The following is a 14751-nucleotide window of genomic DNA, read 5'->3' as shown; positions in this document are numbered from 1 at the left end:
AATTGGAATCTATCTGTTCTCACTGCTCTAGATTGCTGGACGATGCTTTATTTGTTTAAATTTATTTTTTTCTCTCTAAGGCCAGGAACCATTACAAATTGAAGCTAACATAATATTTCCCTAGTTCAACAACATATAGTGAAGCAGCAGCTGAACTTAGCGTAAGGAATTGAACTTCTAAAAAAAAGTGAAGAGCATTACACAGACATGCATAAGGAACAAATCTCAGTGCACAAAAGTAGCCATTAAAAGGGAAAGATTGCATTCCTTAGGGAAAATCTCCTTTCTTTACTATTCTTCCTGTGGGGAACAATGCTGCATTCAGCCCTTCACATGACTGCTGTTGTCAAACACTCAATTTCTATCAGCCTTTTTTCTTAGATGCAAACTCCTGGGGTTGATCCCTCATTCTCCTCACTGTTTCCCACACTTGGATTTGGTGGCTTCGACTTGGATTTGGTGAGCTGGCACTTCAGGGAGTGTTACCTTGACCTTTTCTTTTCATTTGGTCTGCAGTTTTTGTTTCAAACCTTCTGCTTGCCAAGTGAGTTGCTCTCAAATGGATCTGGGCAGGCCACTGCTCCCACCCTGATGTCCCTAGTGCTGATTTCTCACTTGGATTTTCCACCTCTGTTCCAGCCCCCCTCACACTTCATCACTTAGCATTTTTGTTTCTTCATATCCTAATATATATGATAATATATCAAAAGTGTGAACCTTTTTCAGCTTATCCAGACAGCTGCTAACGTGACTGTAATATCCCTTTCTGGTTCTGGTATGCCCTGAAATTTATACACATTAGATTTTCTTCCTTCTGTTTCTCATCATAATCTGCTTTCCTTTCCATTTGTCCCCGCCACCTCCAATATCTTGTTTCCTTATCCCCATTCTTACATTATAGAGCATTTCTGGCTGTACTCCCACAGCTAGACTCATTTGTCTGTTACAAAGATGTTTTTTCCTATTCCAGTTCCGTTACCCTCCAATCAAACAGTGCAGCTTCTCCAGCTCAACTGGAATGAATGCCTGCAATATTGCTTGGTTTTCTGCTGTATTTGTCTTTCTTCTTAAATGATCTTATGCTCCTGCTCACAGTTTCTCTTCTCCTTGTTATAGTCTGTAAAGTGGGCATTACCATCTCTCTGGTTTTTTAAAATTATTTCTAAAATGTCTTTCTAAACCTTCCATAAATCTAGTCATTGCTATAAATATTAATATGGATATCTTGATTTGATTTAATTGCAAATAAATTAAAAACAGAAGAAGCTAGCACAATACTTTTGGAAAAAAACTACCTCCTCCTCAATACCATTTAGAAAAACCATCTAGGATTAGTTAGATTGTTTTATTAATTCACACCTTTTCTATTCATAGACAACCTTAGAGAGGATTCTGCTGTGTATACAGATACACACTTGGAAGGACACATGAATATTCAAACTAAAAATAATAGTCCATCTGGCAAATATTCAGTCATTTAAATAAGCTTAAGTGAGAAACTAATGAGACTGAAATCATGACCTACCCTAATTATAATTTCTTATAATAGTCTGAAATATTGACGTCAGGTTCCACCTACATGCTGCTAATGACATTCTGCTTTGTTTCATGGTTGGGTGTTCTGTTGTTTCAACAAGCTTTCTAACATTTTCTCCTTATCATTCTTAGGTCCCCCAAGCGAGGAGCTCCTTACAACTGCAAGAGACATCATTCAATTGTTGTGATAAATGGTGAGAATCTATACAACTAGATGGTAAAATGCTGAAAACAGTGTTTATCACTCTAATCTCACCTGTTTCATTAATTATTTAGATTTTTTGTCTTTTAAATTCTTCTTCACTTATTTGTGCATGCACTTTCTATGTAGTTCCAGCAGAATGGGATAGAACCTACAGCCTCAGCTGCAACAGGAATAATAAGAATGGTTACTAAATCTGTCATTAATCTCTTGTGAATACAAAGGGATTTTTGGAAACTCTCTGAACATTCTGAAACCACATGCAGTTCTATTTATACAAATTTGAAAAAGACTATATGCAGTCTGTCTTCTTTTATGAAGACAAAGTATTTTCACTGCGACCAAAAAAGAGATTTTTCTTAAAAGAGAAAACCTTATGAAGACATCATCTCTCCAATGATAATGGATATTACAAATAGAGTCAGATCTTGTTGTGTTTATATTACCTAGAATTATCTATTATATACAATAAGATTATACAAAAGTGAAATGTCTTTTTTTATAAAGAATATCATTATTCTTAAAAGTGAAATAAGAAAGATTTTGTATGTAATTAAACACTTCTTTAAAGTTAGATTTCTGCAATTACGTCCACTCATAGCAGTCAGTGGAAAAACCTGGTTGCTCAATATTTATGGTGTTTAATCCCCCTTAATATACAAATCCAAACATTATTTTATATATCATATTTTATAAATTTTATGGCTAAGCATGTATCAGTTGCACAGCACTACTCAATTCAGGGCTTATTCAAGTTGCTATCTAAGTTTGTCCTCTTAAGGACAAAGATGTACATTTTATAAAACAGTTAAAAATGATAAATTACTGGTAAGAACTAGAAAAAAACTTGAGCTTGTCTTATGCATATTATAATTAATAATCCCAGCTCACTACATTCTTATGATATGCCTAGTTTAATCTTTGGCTAATTAGCATGCTTCAGACTTAACCTTCAGGCAACATTTAAGCAAAATCTTTCTTAAGCTGCCACCCTGTACTTTACAAGGTGAAGAACAGCAGCCTCAAGAAATTAACACCTATTTTCAATGGAATGTCACTTCACCAATTAAATGAACCCTATGACCTTAATCCTGCTGTCCTTTAGCTGAGTAAGTTATTTAACCCAAATAATTATGGAATGATTGATTTCTAGTAGTCCTCCAGCACAGAAAGGATACACCCATTCCAGTTTAAGCCTCTTGGCTGGTAGTTCTACTTTTGCTTCCAAATTGTAAGATTCCACTTGCTCTTTGGGCATGTACATGGTAACAGGACGTCCACGAAGAAACATTTTTACGTATCCTTCCTCTACAAAAGGTCAGAAATGTTTAATGTTACACAAAAAAGCCATCAGGGAGAATTCCAATGCTCCTCCATCCCTTCCCACATAACACTTTGGTGCGTTACAATTACAGAACGACATGCAATCTCAAACTTAGAAATTTAGCAGGTTTTTTTCCTACATTGTAATGACTAAGCAGAATTTTTAAAAAACATATGAAGTCCCTTCTTCCTCTAAATATTCTGAGCATCAGAATCAGAACTAAACAATGTCATGAAGAACTACAAACCAGAAAGGTCTGAAATTGAAACTTTTTCTTTTAAATTTTACAATATTACAGGTTTTAAATATTTAAAATGGAGGGGAATAAATCAAAGATTACAATTAACGCAGAAATGCCACGTAAAATTAATTTTATTTTTAATCAATGTTTACACTTGAGCATCAGCATCTAAATTATTTTCCAACACTCAGTCACATTCTTTGCATCCCAGTGTAAAGATATGCTTTACACTTGATACAGTGTTAGAGATACATTCGAAATAAGGAACACAAACAATTAGCAAGAGGAATCATGCTGATGTACATGCAGAAAAGATACGTGCTTTAAGAATTACTAAACATTGAAAAAGGAATGACAACATTGATAGCACATTAAAAGAAAGGAAAATAACATACAGGACAGAAGCTACAAAAACTCAATTGGCTGACAGAAGTAAACATTTCTAGAAGAAAATACTAATAGTAATGTGTTGAACTGGTAAGAAATATTTTTGGGGCAGAGAAGCAGAGATTAATAACAGATCTGGAAGTACTGACTTGGGGACTTCATGGGGCTTATAAAACTAGGAGATCTGGGAAATGCCATGAAGGTCTGACTAGGACTTTTGGGAAGTGGCAAGGCCAAAGTGGGTGTCCTGTGAACTTCTGATGAAGTTTGTCCAGATTCAGAACGTGCTGGCTCTTGCTGCTCCATCGGCAGATCAAGGGGTTCAGCCTTGTTCGCATGCGAATCAAGCAGTTTTGGAGTCAGTGACATCTGTAGAGTTACTAGACAGAATAATCGTGGGCACAGAGGAAATGGAAGGGCAAAAGTAACAAAAATCATGTAAATGAAAAAAAAATTATACAATTTAGGACTGTTAAATTATGCTATGAATTTTTAAGTATTATTACAAATAAACCACTATTTTTAAAATTTGAAAGCTAAGGCTTTATTTTAATTGGAAATATGCATATGCTACAAATCCTGACTAAATTAATTAATAAGAATTATTGATTGAACAAATAAACATCATAGCTATGCGGTATTACCTAACTAAATGTGTATTTTGCTTTTAGACTAAGTCATATGGGAAAGAGATCTACCTGATCTGTCACAGTAAAGTTACAGCTAGGTATCTCTAGCTTAATTTACAGAATGCATGCATAAAATGAAAGCAACAGAAAACTTGATGTTAAAAAGAAGAGACAATAATGATGAAATAATGGTGACAGAAGGTTGGAACTTCAAGATGCCCATTGAAATGATAGAATATTGGAACTGTTTTTAAAAATCTACTCCAATATATCTGTATTGGAAAATAAAATAGAGGGTAGAGCATTAAATAGCAAAGCATTACAGCACTATTGTATGCGCATGCAGCATCTATTTAATGAGCTACAAACACGTGCCAACACTGCTGATGCTGGTGCACTGCGAGTCAACAGATTTTCAGCAATGACAACTACTGGCTGTACTTATCAAAGGCTGTGAATGAACCAAAGTTTAATTCACAGAGCTGCTTTTCTCACCTAAAGCTTACAGGACTCATAAAAGTTGCATTTACAGTGGAAGCATTTGACCTAGTCATACCAGACTAGGAAAGTACATACTAACCAGTAAACTATACCAACTATATTACAACAAGTATATAAATTATGCCTTCAGAATGTGTGTATGTGTCTCTCCTAACTACAAAGAGGAACTTAGGCTGATTAGGTCAGGCATAAAAATCATATTGTGTATTTATTTCTAACTTTCAGTAATATTCCATCTCTACCAGTTTTTGTTCTTAACCCACATACATTATCTACACAACCAATCTACATAATTTTTTCCATACTTCTCTTAAGTAAGTTTATAAGACAGTAGAATTCTAAATGTAAAGATATAGATGTAAAGACAGACAATCATCAAACTACAAAGACAGATCAACAGTGGAACTTTTAGACAAATGTATCTTTTACATCTGTGGTTTTGTAAATTGGATATTGTTGTTGCATAAATTAACAGTTAGTGAACTGAAATAAGAAGGCACATGCCAGTGGGATCTGCAGAGGAGACCACCACTGATTGCAGGTAAAAATTTGTACAAAGAATACACAGAGGTAGAGACTCTCTAATAGACTTTGCCTTGAGAACAAACATTTTTGCTTTGTGAAATTCACATTTATTGCAAAGCAGAAAGACGCTGATTAGTTGGAAAAGTGTTAGGATATAGCTATTTCTAAAAAGCAGATAAATCTGTGATTAGATCACAGATATAAACATGCATCAAAAATGTGCATATTTACACTAGAATTTAACTAAAGCTTTAGAAACCAACATGGTATGTTTACCAAATGTAACTCTGCTTTATGACACTAAGCAAAAAGCAACGAGAAATTAGTTGTAGGCCTAGGTCTGTTTATTTAAGGTTCAGAAGAATCTACAATCTACTCAGTAAGAAAAAGCAAGAAAAAACAAAGGCTTCTATGATCATGTTAGGCTAACAGCAAAACAGCCAACAAGAGGGCAAATTTCAGCAAAAGTGCAGAATGCCATTTCAAACACAGTGAACATCCACGTGTTGCCATATAGCTCTCTCAACATTTTTTTTCCTAATTCAAATTCTTAGGAATAAATCCACAGGAACATAAATTATAACCCATTATTATAATTAAAGTGCACCTGAGGGTTATAATTCAGTAGATAATATAATAAATGGCATAATATTTTTGTTTCACTCAAAAGAACTAGAGAAGTTTTAACATTGCAAAATGCGCACAAGTTAGAAAAGAGCTGTATAAATATTGAGCTTTTATCCCACCAGAGCCATTTTGCTTCGAGAGCTATGAGGTTTTGGAAGTGAAGCCTACCTTTGCAGTGTGTCACACGGCGCTTCCCTTGTGATTACAGAGACAGAGACAGAAGGGCTAGATAAAGATGTGTTTGAATACAGTAACTCTCTAAATACCTGCTCTACAGGCTGTCCAGTCTTAGTCTGTTGCAGGCTAACCTGGGGCTTGACAAAACACTGAGCTAGACACTGGGTAATTACCTTCTAAACCTCTTTCCTCAGTGAGGCCTCTGTTTGGTTCTACCATTAAAACACTGGCTTAAACTCCATTATATAACTGTATACTTCAGTAACACAACAAGTATAACCTTCTTAGAAAAAAAACATTCATTTCAGTAGGAATTTTGTCTAGGTGAGAATGACATCAATGCAGTGTCACACTTGTTTAATTACTGACCTTTATCTATGGGAAAAGTGGCAGAAGAAAAAAATATTACAAATACCTTTGCTTACATGGTATAAAGGAAACAGAAAAATTAGGCAAGGAAAGCATATTCTGTGCAAATCAGAAGTTTTCTTTTTCTAAACCATCAGTTTTCATGGAAGGGACATGAACCATGATTATATTGTCACGAGAGACTTAAGTGCTTATTTAATTTCATGTATTATTGACTTCAGAATCAGTTATATTAAATCCTGAAATATGGCTTAAGAGCTTTGTTGGATGCTGATCAATCCATGCAGTAAACAAAAGATGTCCAACTTTTTCAGCTTAATGTATGATTACTGTCACAGAACTATGCATAAAAATAATACATCTGATAAATCAACAGGGTTTTTTCCCTTCCCTATTTTGTTAAAATAAATCTTATTTTTAGTTGTCATTGACTTTTCAGAACAAAAATAACCGTTAGATACACTAGTCAGCTTCATAGTTTTATTGAGGCTTCAAATATTTTAACTGTCCAATGACAAGGACAAACATTGCTTTATGAATAACATGACATCATCATAGCTGGAAATTGGCATTGCTTTAATTACCAAAACCTTGATACTGCTTTGAAAGAGGAGACATATGCAAAGTAAGAAGACATAGCATTTTTTGTCCTTGTCTTACAAAGAATTCCAACTGTAAAGTAAATCTATTGGATCAAAAAAATCTAGAGTGAACTGATCAACTTTCTAAAAATACATCAACATCAGCCTGTAAGTATCATGTTTAGATCCCAAATTTTTAGGTATCCACAGAAGAAAGGGGGTTTAGTGGGGGAACTCAAATATGTTATCACAGTTACTATCTGGTTAAAAAATTTAAAAGTTCCTACCTGCACTGAACATTGGTTCCTTGGGTTTGCTGTGAAAATAATGAAGAAATTACTATTTTAAAAGCATGCACATACGGTCTGGACCTGTTTAAGTATCAATATAACATAAAACTAAAACTGCAATAATATAAATTTTTGTTGACTGTATGTACAAATAAAATATTTTTCAATTAAGTTATTTACAAAGTAAGTCCCCAGGCAAACACAGTTAAACATCCTTGATGGCACTTTTACATTCAATTCTCAAAATTACAGATTTTTCTCTACTAACTACCAAATTCTCTTCTGTGAAGTTAGTCCAGTTACAGGAGAACACAGGAACAAGCCATGAGAAACTGTATCGTTTTTTGCTTCCAGCCTGGGTTTAAGGAGCAAACCAAAGTTTGAATTCTGCTTTTTCCAAAGACTTCATAAAACATGGAATTGCCCAGCTGTTCCTTGGTGAACAACAGTACTTGGTAAAACAGAAAGCACATAACCATGATTCAAATGTCTTCACTTTGTCACTGCACAGCGGCCTTCAAGACAGCTGGAAATGGGTTTTTCTTCTTGTCTTGAGAAAATATTTGGGAAAACTTGAGGGGAAAATATATACAGCATGTTGAGAAGCTCTCTGGATAGTACTACCCTGGCCAAAAGGAAGGAATCTTTGTTAAGAAATGCTAGTCATTGGGGTTTTTTGTCCATTGCCCCTGTCAATCAAGTCTGAGGATGTTGTTTCTGCTGTTTCTGAAGAATGGATGGGACACAAAGCTATATCATGTATTTTATTTTCTTCCTAATTTCCTCTTTTTTAATGCAATAAAACTTTTGAAGTATCAGATAACTGCTGTAAGTTTCTTAGGGTGATCCCAAAAGGGTTGAAGCTCCCATTATTCCGATGGAGAAATACTGAAGCATGAAGTATTCCTAGAGCTTGATGCCATCTCAACTCCCTCTCCTAGACTGCAGTGGGCAGATAGGGAGAAATGAAAAAAATAAACAAGACTGTGTTTGATTATTGCACACAGGTTTTTTCTAAGCATAAAAGACTCTCTCTCCCTACAATGAAAGATGTAGCAAATAATTATATTGTACTTTTTGCTTTGATTTGGTTTGACACTTATATTGAGAATAATAATTTACTTAATGATAAGCCCAAACCAAATCAAAATTAATTTTGATTCTACTCCTGATTTAGCAACTTTCCATAATATCAGTCTTTGTGTTAATCATGCATCCAAATACATGCTTCAAGCTGGCATACACAGCCAATGTCATTTATATAAATAGCATGATGTGCTGCCATTGTTAACACCAAGATGAACATTTTCTCTTATGAATGAGGATATTTTTAAAAATATTTTTTAAAACAAAAAAAAAACCTTATGGGATGTAACACTAGTCAGAAATGCTGCCATATTAGAGACAAAAAAGTCCCTAGCTCTGAACAGACCATGCCGACCTATTCAAGCTAATCAAGCAAATGTGAAAGGCTTGATTCATGACAGTAATAAAGCAAATCATCTGTATTTTCCAATTATATAAATCCTAACCACAAACAACTCAGAGCTCTGGCTACCCTTCTTCCTGAACTTGAGTCACATCCTACTTAACTAATCCTCAGGAAGGCTTACTCCTGGCTGATAGCTACAGGAGTAGGGACCCTTCACAGTAGCATGGGAGATTATGATCATCTCCTTATGCTTAAAGCTCCTTGAAAGAGCTTTCTATAGCATTCTGGATTTGCATAACAGCCTACAACCCTATATGCTTTGAAAAACACAGTCACAGAATATCTCAAGCTGGAAGGGATGCAGAGGGGTCAAGGATACAGACTGTGAGTGGATGGTTAGGTTACCACACTTTTCCTCTCTCTTTCACACATACAATCAGCTTTCAGGGGACAGTCTTAGTCCCAGTGTACAGAATCATCATTTTCCTTCCCATAACTCTTGCTTTGTATTTTTCCTTCCCACAACTCTTGCTTTGTATTTTGCATGGTGGCTCTGTTTCGAGAGGAAGCATGAGGCAAGTCTTTAGCCAGCCTCTTCCACAGGAGGACACTCATTCTTCAAGGAGGTGAAAGCTGGGGTGCTGAACAGGCTGCATGGACAGAAATGAGTGGAAAAGTCTCTAACCATACAATGATTGTTTCCACAGTGGTACCAAAGTCATGAACGCCTGCTGAGGCAATCTAACACATGCTCTTGATTAATTCCTTGGAATACTTGCACTTTACTTAAGCATTGCATGTCTTGTGTGTTGGACCTCTTCCCCAAGTGCTAAGTGAGTGATTTCTGATCAGTGCTGTTCCTCAACCCTTTGTGGCCTAAACAACTGTAAAATGACATAACCATTGAGTTTCTGTTGAAATAAGATGTAAAAATTAAAAATGCATCTCAAGTACTATGGTCAACCTTAGAGCCAAACCAAAACATTTTGCAGACAATCATTATTTTGTTCCAATGTTTTTATTTCTCAGCTATTTTGGAATCAATTTTCAAGTGTACAGGGCATCTATATAGCTTGTAGAAGTCATAGCTTTCCTTAATTTAAGTGAATAACCTAACTAATAGTCTCACTTTATGTGTTTAGTAACTTCAACATGTAACTAATTCAGATAATTGTCACCTTAAACAGGTAGCAGGATCAGAGATATATCCATAAAACTGACTTTGCAAAGCACTGTATTGTATTTAGATTTTGACATGTAGATCTTCCACTGCACAACACACACTGAATTCATCTTTTGGGCACTTGATATAATGCAATTTTTTAATATAAGTTAAAATACACAGAGCAAGAGCACTGTAGGATGGTTTTTGTTAAAACCTTTTCAAAAACTACAGTAAATTACTACAGCAAATTGGAAAAGTAATGAGATTCACCATTTGCAGGTGAAATGATTTCTGATCATATTCCAGAAACAAGTCTACCCATCTAAGTATAGAAACTTGATTTTTTTACACAAACTATCCATAATACATTTGTTTTGTTTATAGAAGAGGTTATTTTAATCAATGAGGTCACCACATAATGGCTGTTGATATAATTTCATATGTGTGATACAGTAGGAAGTTATACATAGATGTAAAATAAAAAGCAAAGCCTTAGAAAACAAGAAAAAAAACCAAACATTTCAAGAGACCAATACAGAAAACAACAGGTCCATGCTAATGACTTCACCAAGGCAAAGTAGCTGCACAAAGTTACGCACCACTGCAACACTTCACAGAATTTGCAGCTTAAATTAAGAGTGAGCTGTTTTTTTAGCTGTCCCTCCACTGGTCATTATGGGTTTTGCTTGGTTTTGCCTTTCAAATCTTTCAGGCTCACTTGTCCCTAAGATTGTTGATGCTTGGTTTGCTGATTCAGATGTGTGCACATATACATTCTCTGTGCTACAAGGGTCTGAGAAAAGATTTTGTTCAAATCTGCACATCCAGAAAGACACTTTGTTCCTAAGTAAGCTAATAATAGATTGCTTTTCCTCTCAAAACTAATATTTATTTATGGATATTATATATTGCTATAGTAAATTTTTTTCAGTTATATTTGTCTTTTAGAAATCTTGAAGTACAAAAATCTTAGAAACAAAATGAAACCCACATCTATTAGTTATTTGTTGTTTATAATTATCTTACAAAAATTTTAAGGGAAGGAAATTCAGATGCTAAGATGGAGTCAAATTTCCATAAGTACCCCAGTCCTGTGGAATTCTGTTGGCTTATCAAAACTTCATTCACATGCATAGATGCAGAATGCAAACAAGCTGTTAATTAGGGTAAATATTACATCTTCCTTGGCTACACTTTTATAACATTTTCTCTGATAGTATTTAAATTTTTTCATTATTCCTTTAATTTACTAAACCTTTCACTGAGTCACAGAACAGGACAGGCTGGAAGGGATCAGTCATTCTTCTGGTCCAACCTCTCTGCTCAAGCAAGGTAATATCAGAGCACATGGCATAGAATTGTGTCCAGACACTTCTCAGATACCTCCACAGTGGGACCCTCCACAATCTCTCTAGACAATCTGTTCAAGTGCCTACATGATTAAAAAAAAAAAAAAATTATCCTATTCCTGTGCATCAGTTTCTTCCCATTGCCTCTAGTTATTGCTTGGCACCACCAAGAACAGTCTGACTCCATCTTCTTGACACCCTCTGTTCAGATACTTGTAGACATTGATGAGGGCCCCTCTCAGCTGTCTCTTCTTGAGGCTGAACAGGCCCAGCTACCTCAGCCTTTCCTTGTAAGAGACATGCTCCAGTTCCTTGATCAACTTTGCAGCTGGGCTCACTCCAGGAACTCCATGTCCCTCTTGTTCTGAGGAGCCCAGAATTGGACACAGCACACCAGATATGCCTCTCCAGGGCTGAGCAGAAGGGCAGAATTAGATGTTTGGACTTGATCATCTAAAAGGTCTCTTCCAACCTTGACAATTCTATGATTTTGTATAGGATCACTTCCCTCAACCTGCTGGGAATGCTCTTCCTAGTGCACTCTAGGATTCCACTGGCCTTCCTGGCCACAAGGGCACACTGCTGTCCCATGGACAGCTTGCTATCCAACAGAACACCTCCTCCTTTATCCATGCATGCAGATCTCTTGCCCACTTTTTCTGATTTATTGCTCATCTGGATTCATTGTTCCTGAGCCTGGAGGAAGTGATCCTTGAATATCAACAAACTCTCTTGTATCCCTCTTCCCTGCAGGTCCTGTTCCCACAGGATTCTTCTAAGATCCCTGGGCAGGCTAAAGTTATCTCCTTTGAAGTCCATGGTTAAAATCTTGCTTCCCTGCTTTGTCCCCTCCTGATACCGAACTCCACCTCATGGTCATGGCAGCCAAAGCTGCCTCCATCCTTCACATCTCCAACAAGGCCTTCCCAGCTTGTTATCACAGGGTCAAGCTGCACACTTGCACACTGATCCCTTGTGGGATCTTCCACTGCCTGTGACAGGAAGTTGTCATCAGTGCTTTCCAGGAACCTCCTGGACTGTTTGTGCTTTGCTCTGTTGCTTCTCCAGCAGATGTCCAGGTAGTTAAAGTCTCCCACAAGAACCAGGGCTTGTGACTTTGAAGCTGCTTCAAGCTGCCTGAAAAAGACTCCATGCAGTTCCTCCTATTCAGGCAGCTTGTAGCCAACAGCCACAAAGTGCCACCCTTACTAGTCTGCCCTTTTATCCCAACCCATAACTTATTCTAAGTTCCATAATTTAAACACTTGCCATCTTGCTTCAAAGCTGAAAACATAAGCCAGAAACCAAGCCATTAATAATGTAATCACCCATACTTGGGCTGTAAAACAGTACACAACAAGTTCAATCCTTACTCAAGCAAATATGCTGACTGGATAAAAAGGAAGAAACATTTTGTGCCACAGCATTGACAATGACTCGTGTAATGGCATTGATGCCCAAACAGAGCAGGTAAATTAAGTTATTAATTGAGCTTCCTTAACAATGTGTTTTTATGGTCACATCATCCGTGAGACAGTGAAACAGTACCATCAACACCATTTCTTGCAAAGGAAACTGCAATAGATAGGTCAAGTGAAATGGCCAAAACTAAATTCTGACTAGGAAATACAGGAAAAAACTACTTGACCTATACTGACAATGCTGATGAACCTCAACAAAACAGCTATTTGCTCAAGGTTATCCTAAGTCTGAAACCCTTGAACAAGATATCTTCTTTCCTCTGTGCTGTCAGCAATACAGACAAGCATGATCAGAGATACACAGAGATAGGCATCACTGCATTCTGCTTCATTGAACAGCACTTGCATGTAAACCTCTTCCTTCATTTATCTTTAATCTGACTCTCAGACCAAGGCATTCATAGTTCAAAGACCAACTGGCCATCAGTCTACATGTGGGATGTGGTGACTGAATGCTTCTCAACAATTGTTTTGGTTTTTCTTCCTCTTTCCTTCACTTCTTAATCTACCTTTATCTTGATTTATGAGTTTTCTCACTTTTGCTCTTCCTATTTTCTTCTCCTCATTGCACTGGAGGACAGGAAGTGAATGGCTGTGTGATACTTAGATGCTAGCCGGGGTCAATGCACCACAACCGGAACTTAAAGAAGTACTTGTCAGGAATATGAAGACCAAGGGAAACCACTAAGGTATTAGAAAAGGCATGTTTAATAATTATGAGCTTTCCTGAGAAACTCTAAGATCTCACACTGTTTATATAAGGCAAATAAATTTAATCTAAATATGAAAACCTGTTTTATTTCAAATGTTTTAATATATACTTTGGTCCAAGAATTGGAGCTTTGTAAAAAAAGAAAGCTTCCAATATTTTAAACAAGCAAAACTAAGTTCACTAAAGAAACTAATTTCATTATTAGAGCAGGAGGCAGAGAAAGGGGATAGATACTTAGATAACGTTACCTTTCACTGTTCTTTTTACCACTAGATGAACTGCTGGTGGAACCAGTGCGGTTGCGACTCCCTTTGGAATCTCCATAGCTTTCCCTCCGACCTCCTGGGGACACACGCTCAGCTGAACTGGTTCTCTTAATGGTGCTAATAAAACAAGGAGCAAGTTTCACAGTGGCACTTGTAAAGGTATATATTCTACAATAAATATTTTTGAGAAATGTATCAAGTAGAACACTGACCCTAAAACAATAACTATGATTTTTCAAAAAATCTTGATTTTTTAAAGAGCCTATGTAAGAGTTTTGCTGGTGCAACAAACACTGCTTTTTTCTTAATCATAAAATATGGGCTAAACCAATTTCATAGAGTAGTTGCAATCATTTTTCCAGGTCATGTTTCTAATCTCTGACTACCACACCATACTTCTAAACTTTTGGATTCTCTTACAAAGAAGTGGAAGATTTAAAGAGAAATCATATTGCCTGACATTTCCAGCCAGACTACAGAGAATGCCAAAAGTAGTGTCAAAATTTGAACACAAGCAAGCTAACTTTGGGTCTTCATCCAATATCAATTACTCTGTGGTTCAAAGCTAGTTTTAACATATTCCAAACTGCAATTAATGGTGAGTTAACCTGCATTGTTTTTATTGCTGACAAAAATGCATGCTTCCTATGCTTCCTAGTTACATGTATGAATAGATTAGATCCCCCACATGTCCTGACAGGAGGGTTTTTTTAAAGGCTTAAAGCTCGCTCTACCCTCTCACTCTTCAACCATCCTTCCTGCCAAGATAGCTATCAAGGGAACTCCTGTGTGGCTTTATGGCAACCCTGAGATATCTAGCTCTCTCTGATGGAAAAATATGAGCTAAAACACAAGCAGTGTTACTTATTAAATTAAGAGAAGCTCAGTCAGAACTTATGCTTTATAGAACACAAATTGTTGACCAAAGCACTTCTCCCTAAAGCACTTCTTCTTAAA

The 14751-nt window shown here is 36.3% G+C and overlaps 1 protein-coding gene across 1 annotated transcript in view; it reads right to left on the bottom strand.

Moving 5' to 3' along the window:
* Nucleotides 1-14751, bottom strand: part of EML1 (EMAP like 1) — a 78187-nt gene that overhangs the window by 22474 nt on the left and 40962 nt on the right. Inside the window, 5 exon segments of the mRNA XM_056492542.1 lie at nt 2917-3046; nt 3840-4070; nt 6141-6167; nt 7387-7415; nt 13777-13911. Of these exon segments, the coding sequence (XP_056348517.1) occupies nt 2917-3046; nt 3840-4070; nt 6141-6167; nt 7387-7415; nt 13777-13911 (552 nt within the window).

Source organism: Oenanthe melanoleuca, chromosome 5 (genome assembly GCF_029582105.1).
Source record: "Oenanthe melanoleuca isolate GR-GAL-2019-014 chromosome 5, OMel1.0, whole genome shotgun sequence".
NCBI classification, from domain to species: domain Eukaryota; kingdom Metazoa; phylum Chordata; class Aves; order Passeriformes; family Muscicapidae; genus Oenanthe; species Oenanthe melanoleuca.
The sequence above is the reverse complement of the archived record's forward strand: the minus strand, read 5'-3'. Positions and strand labels throughout refer to the sequence as shown.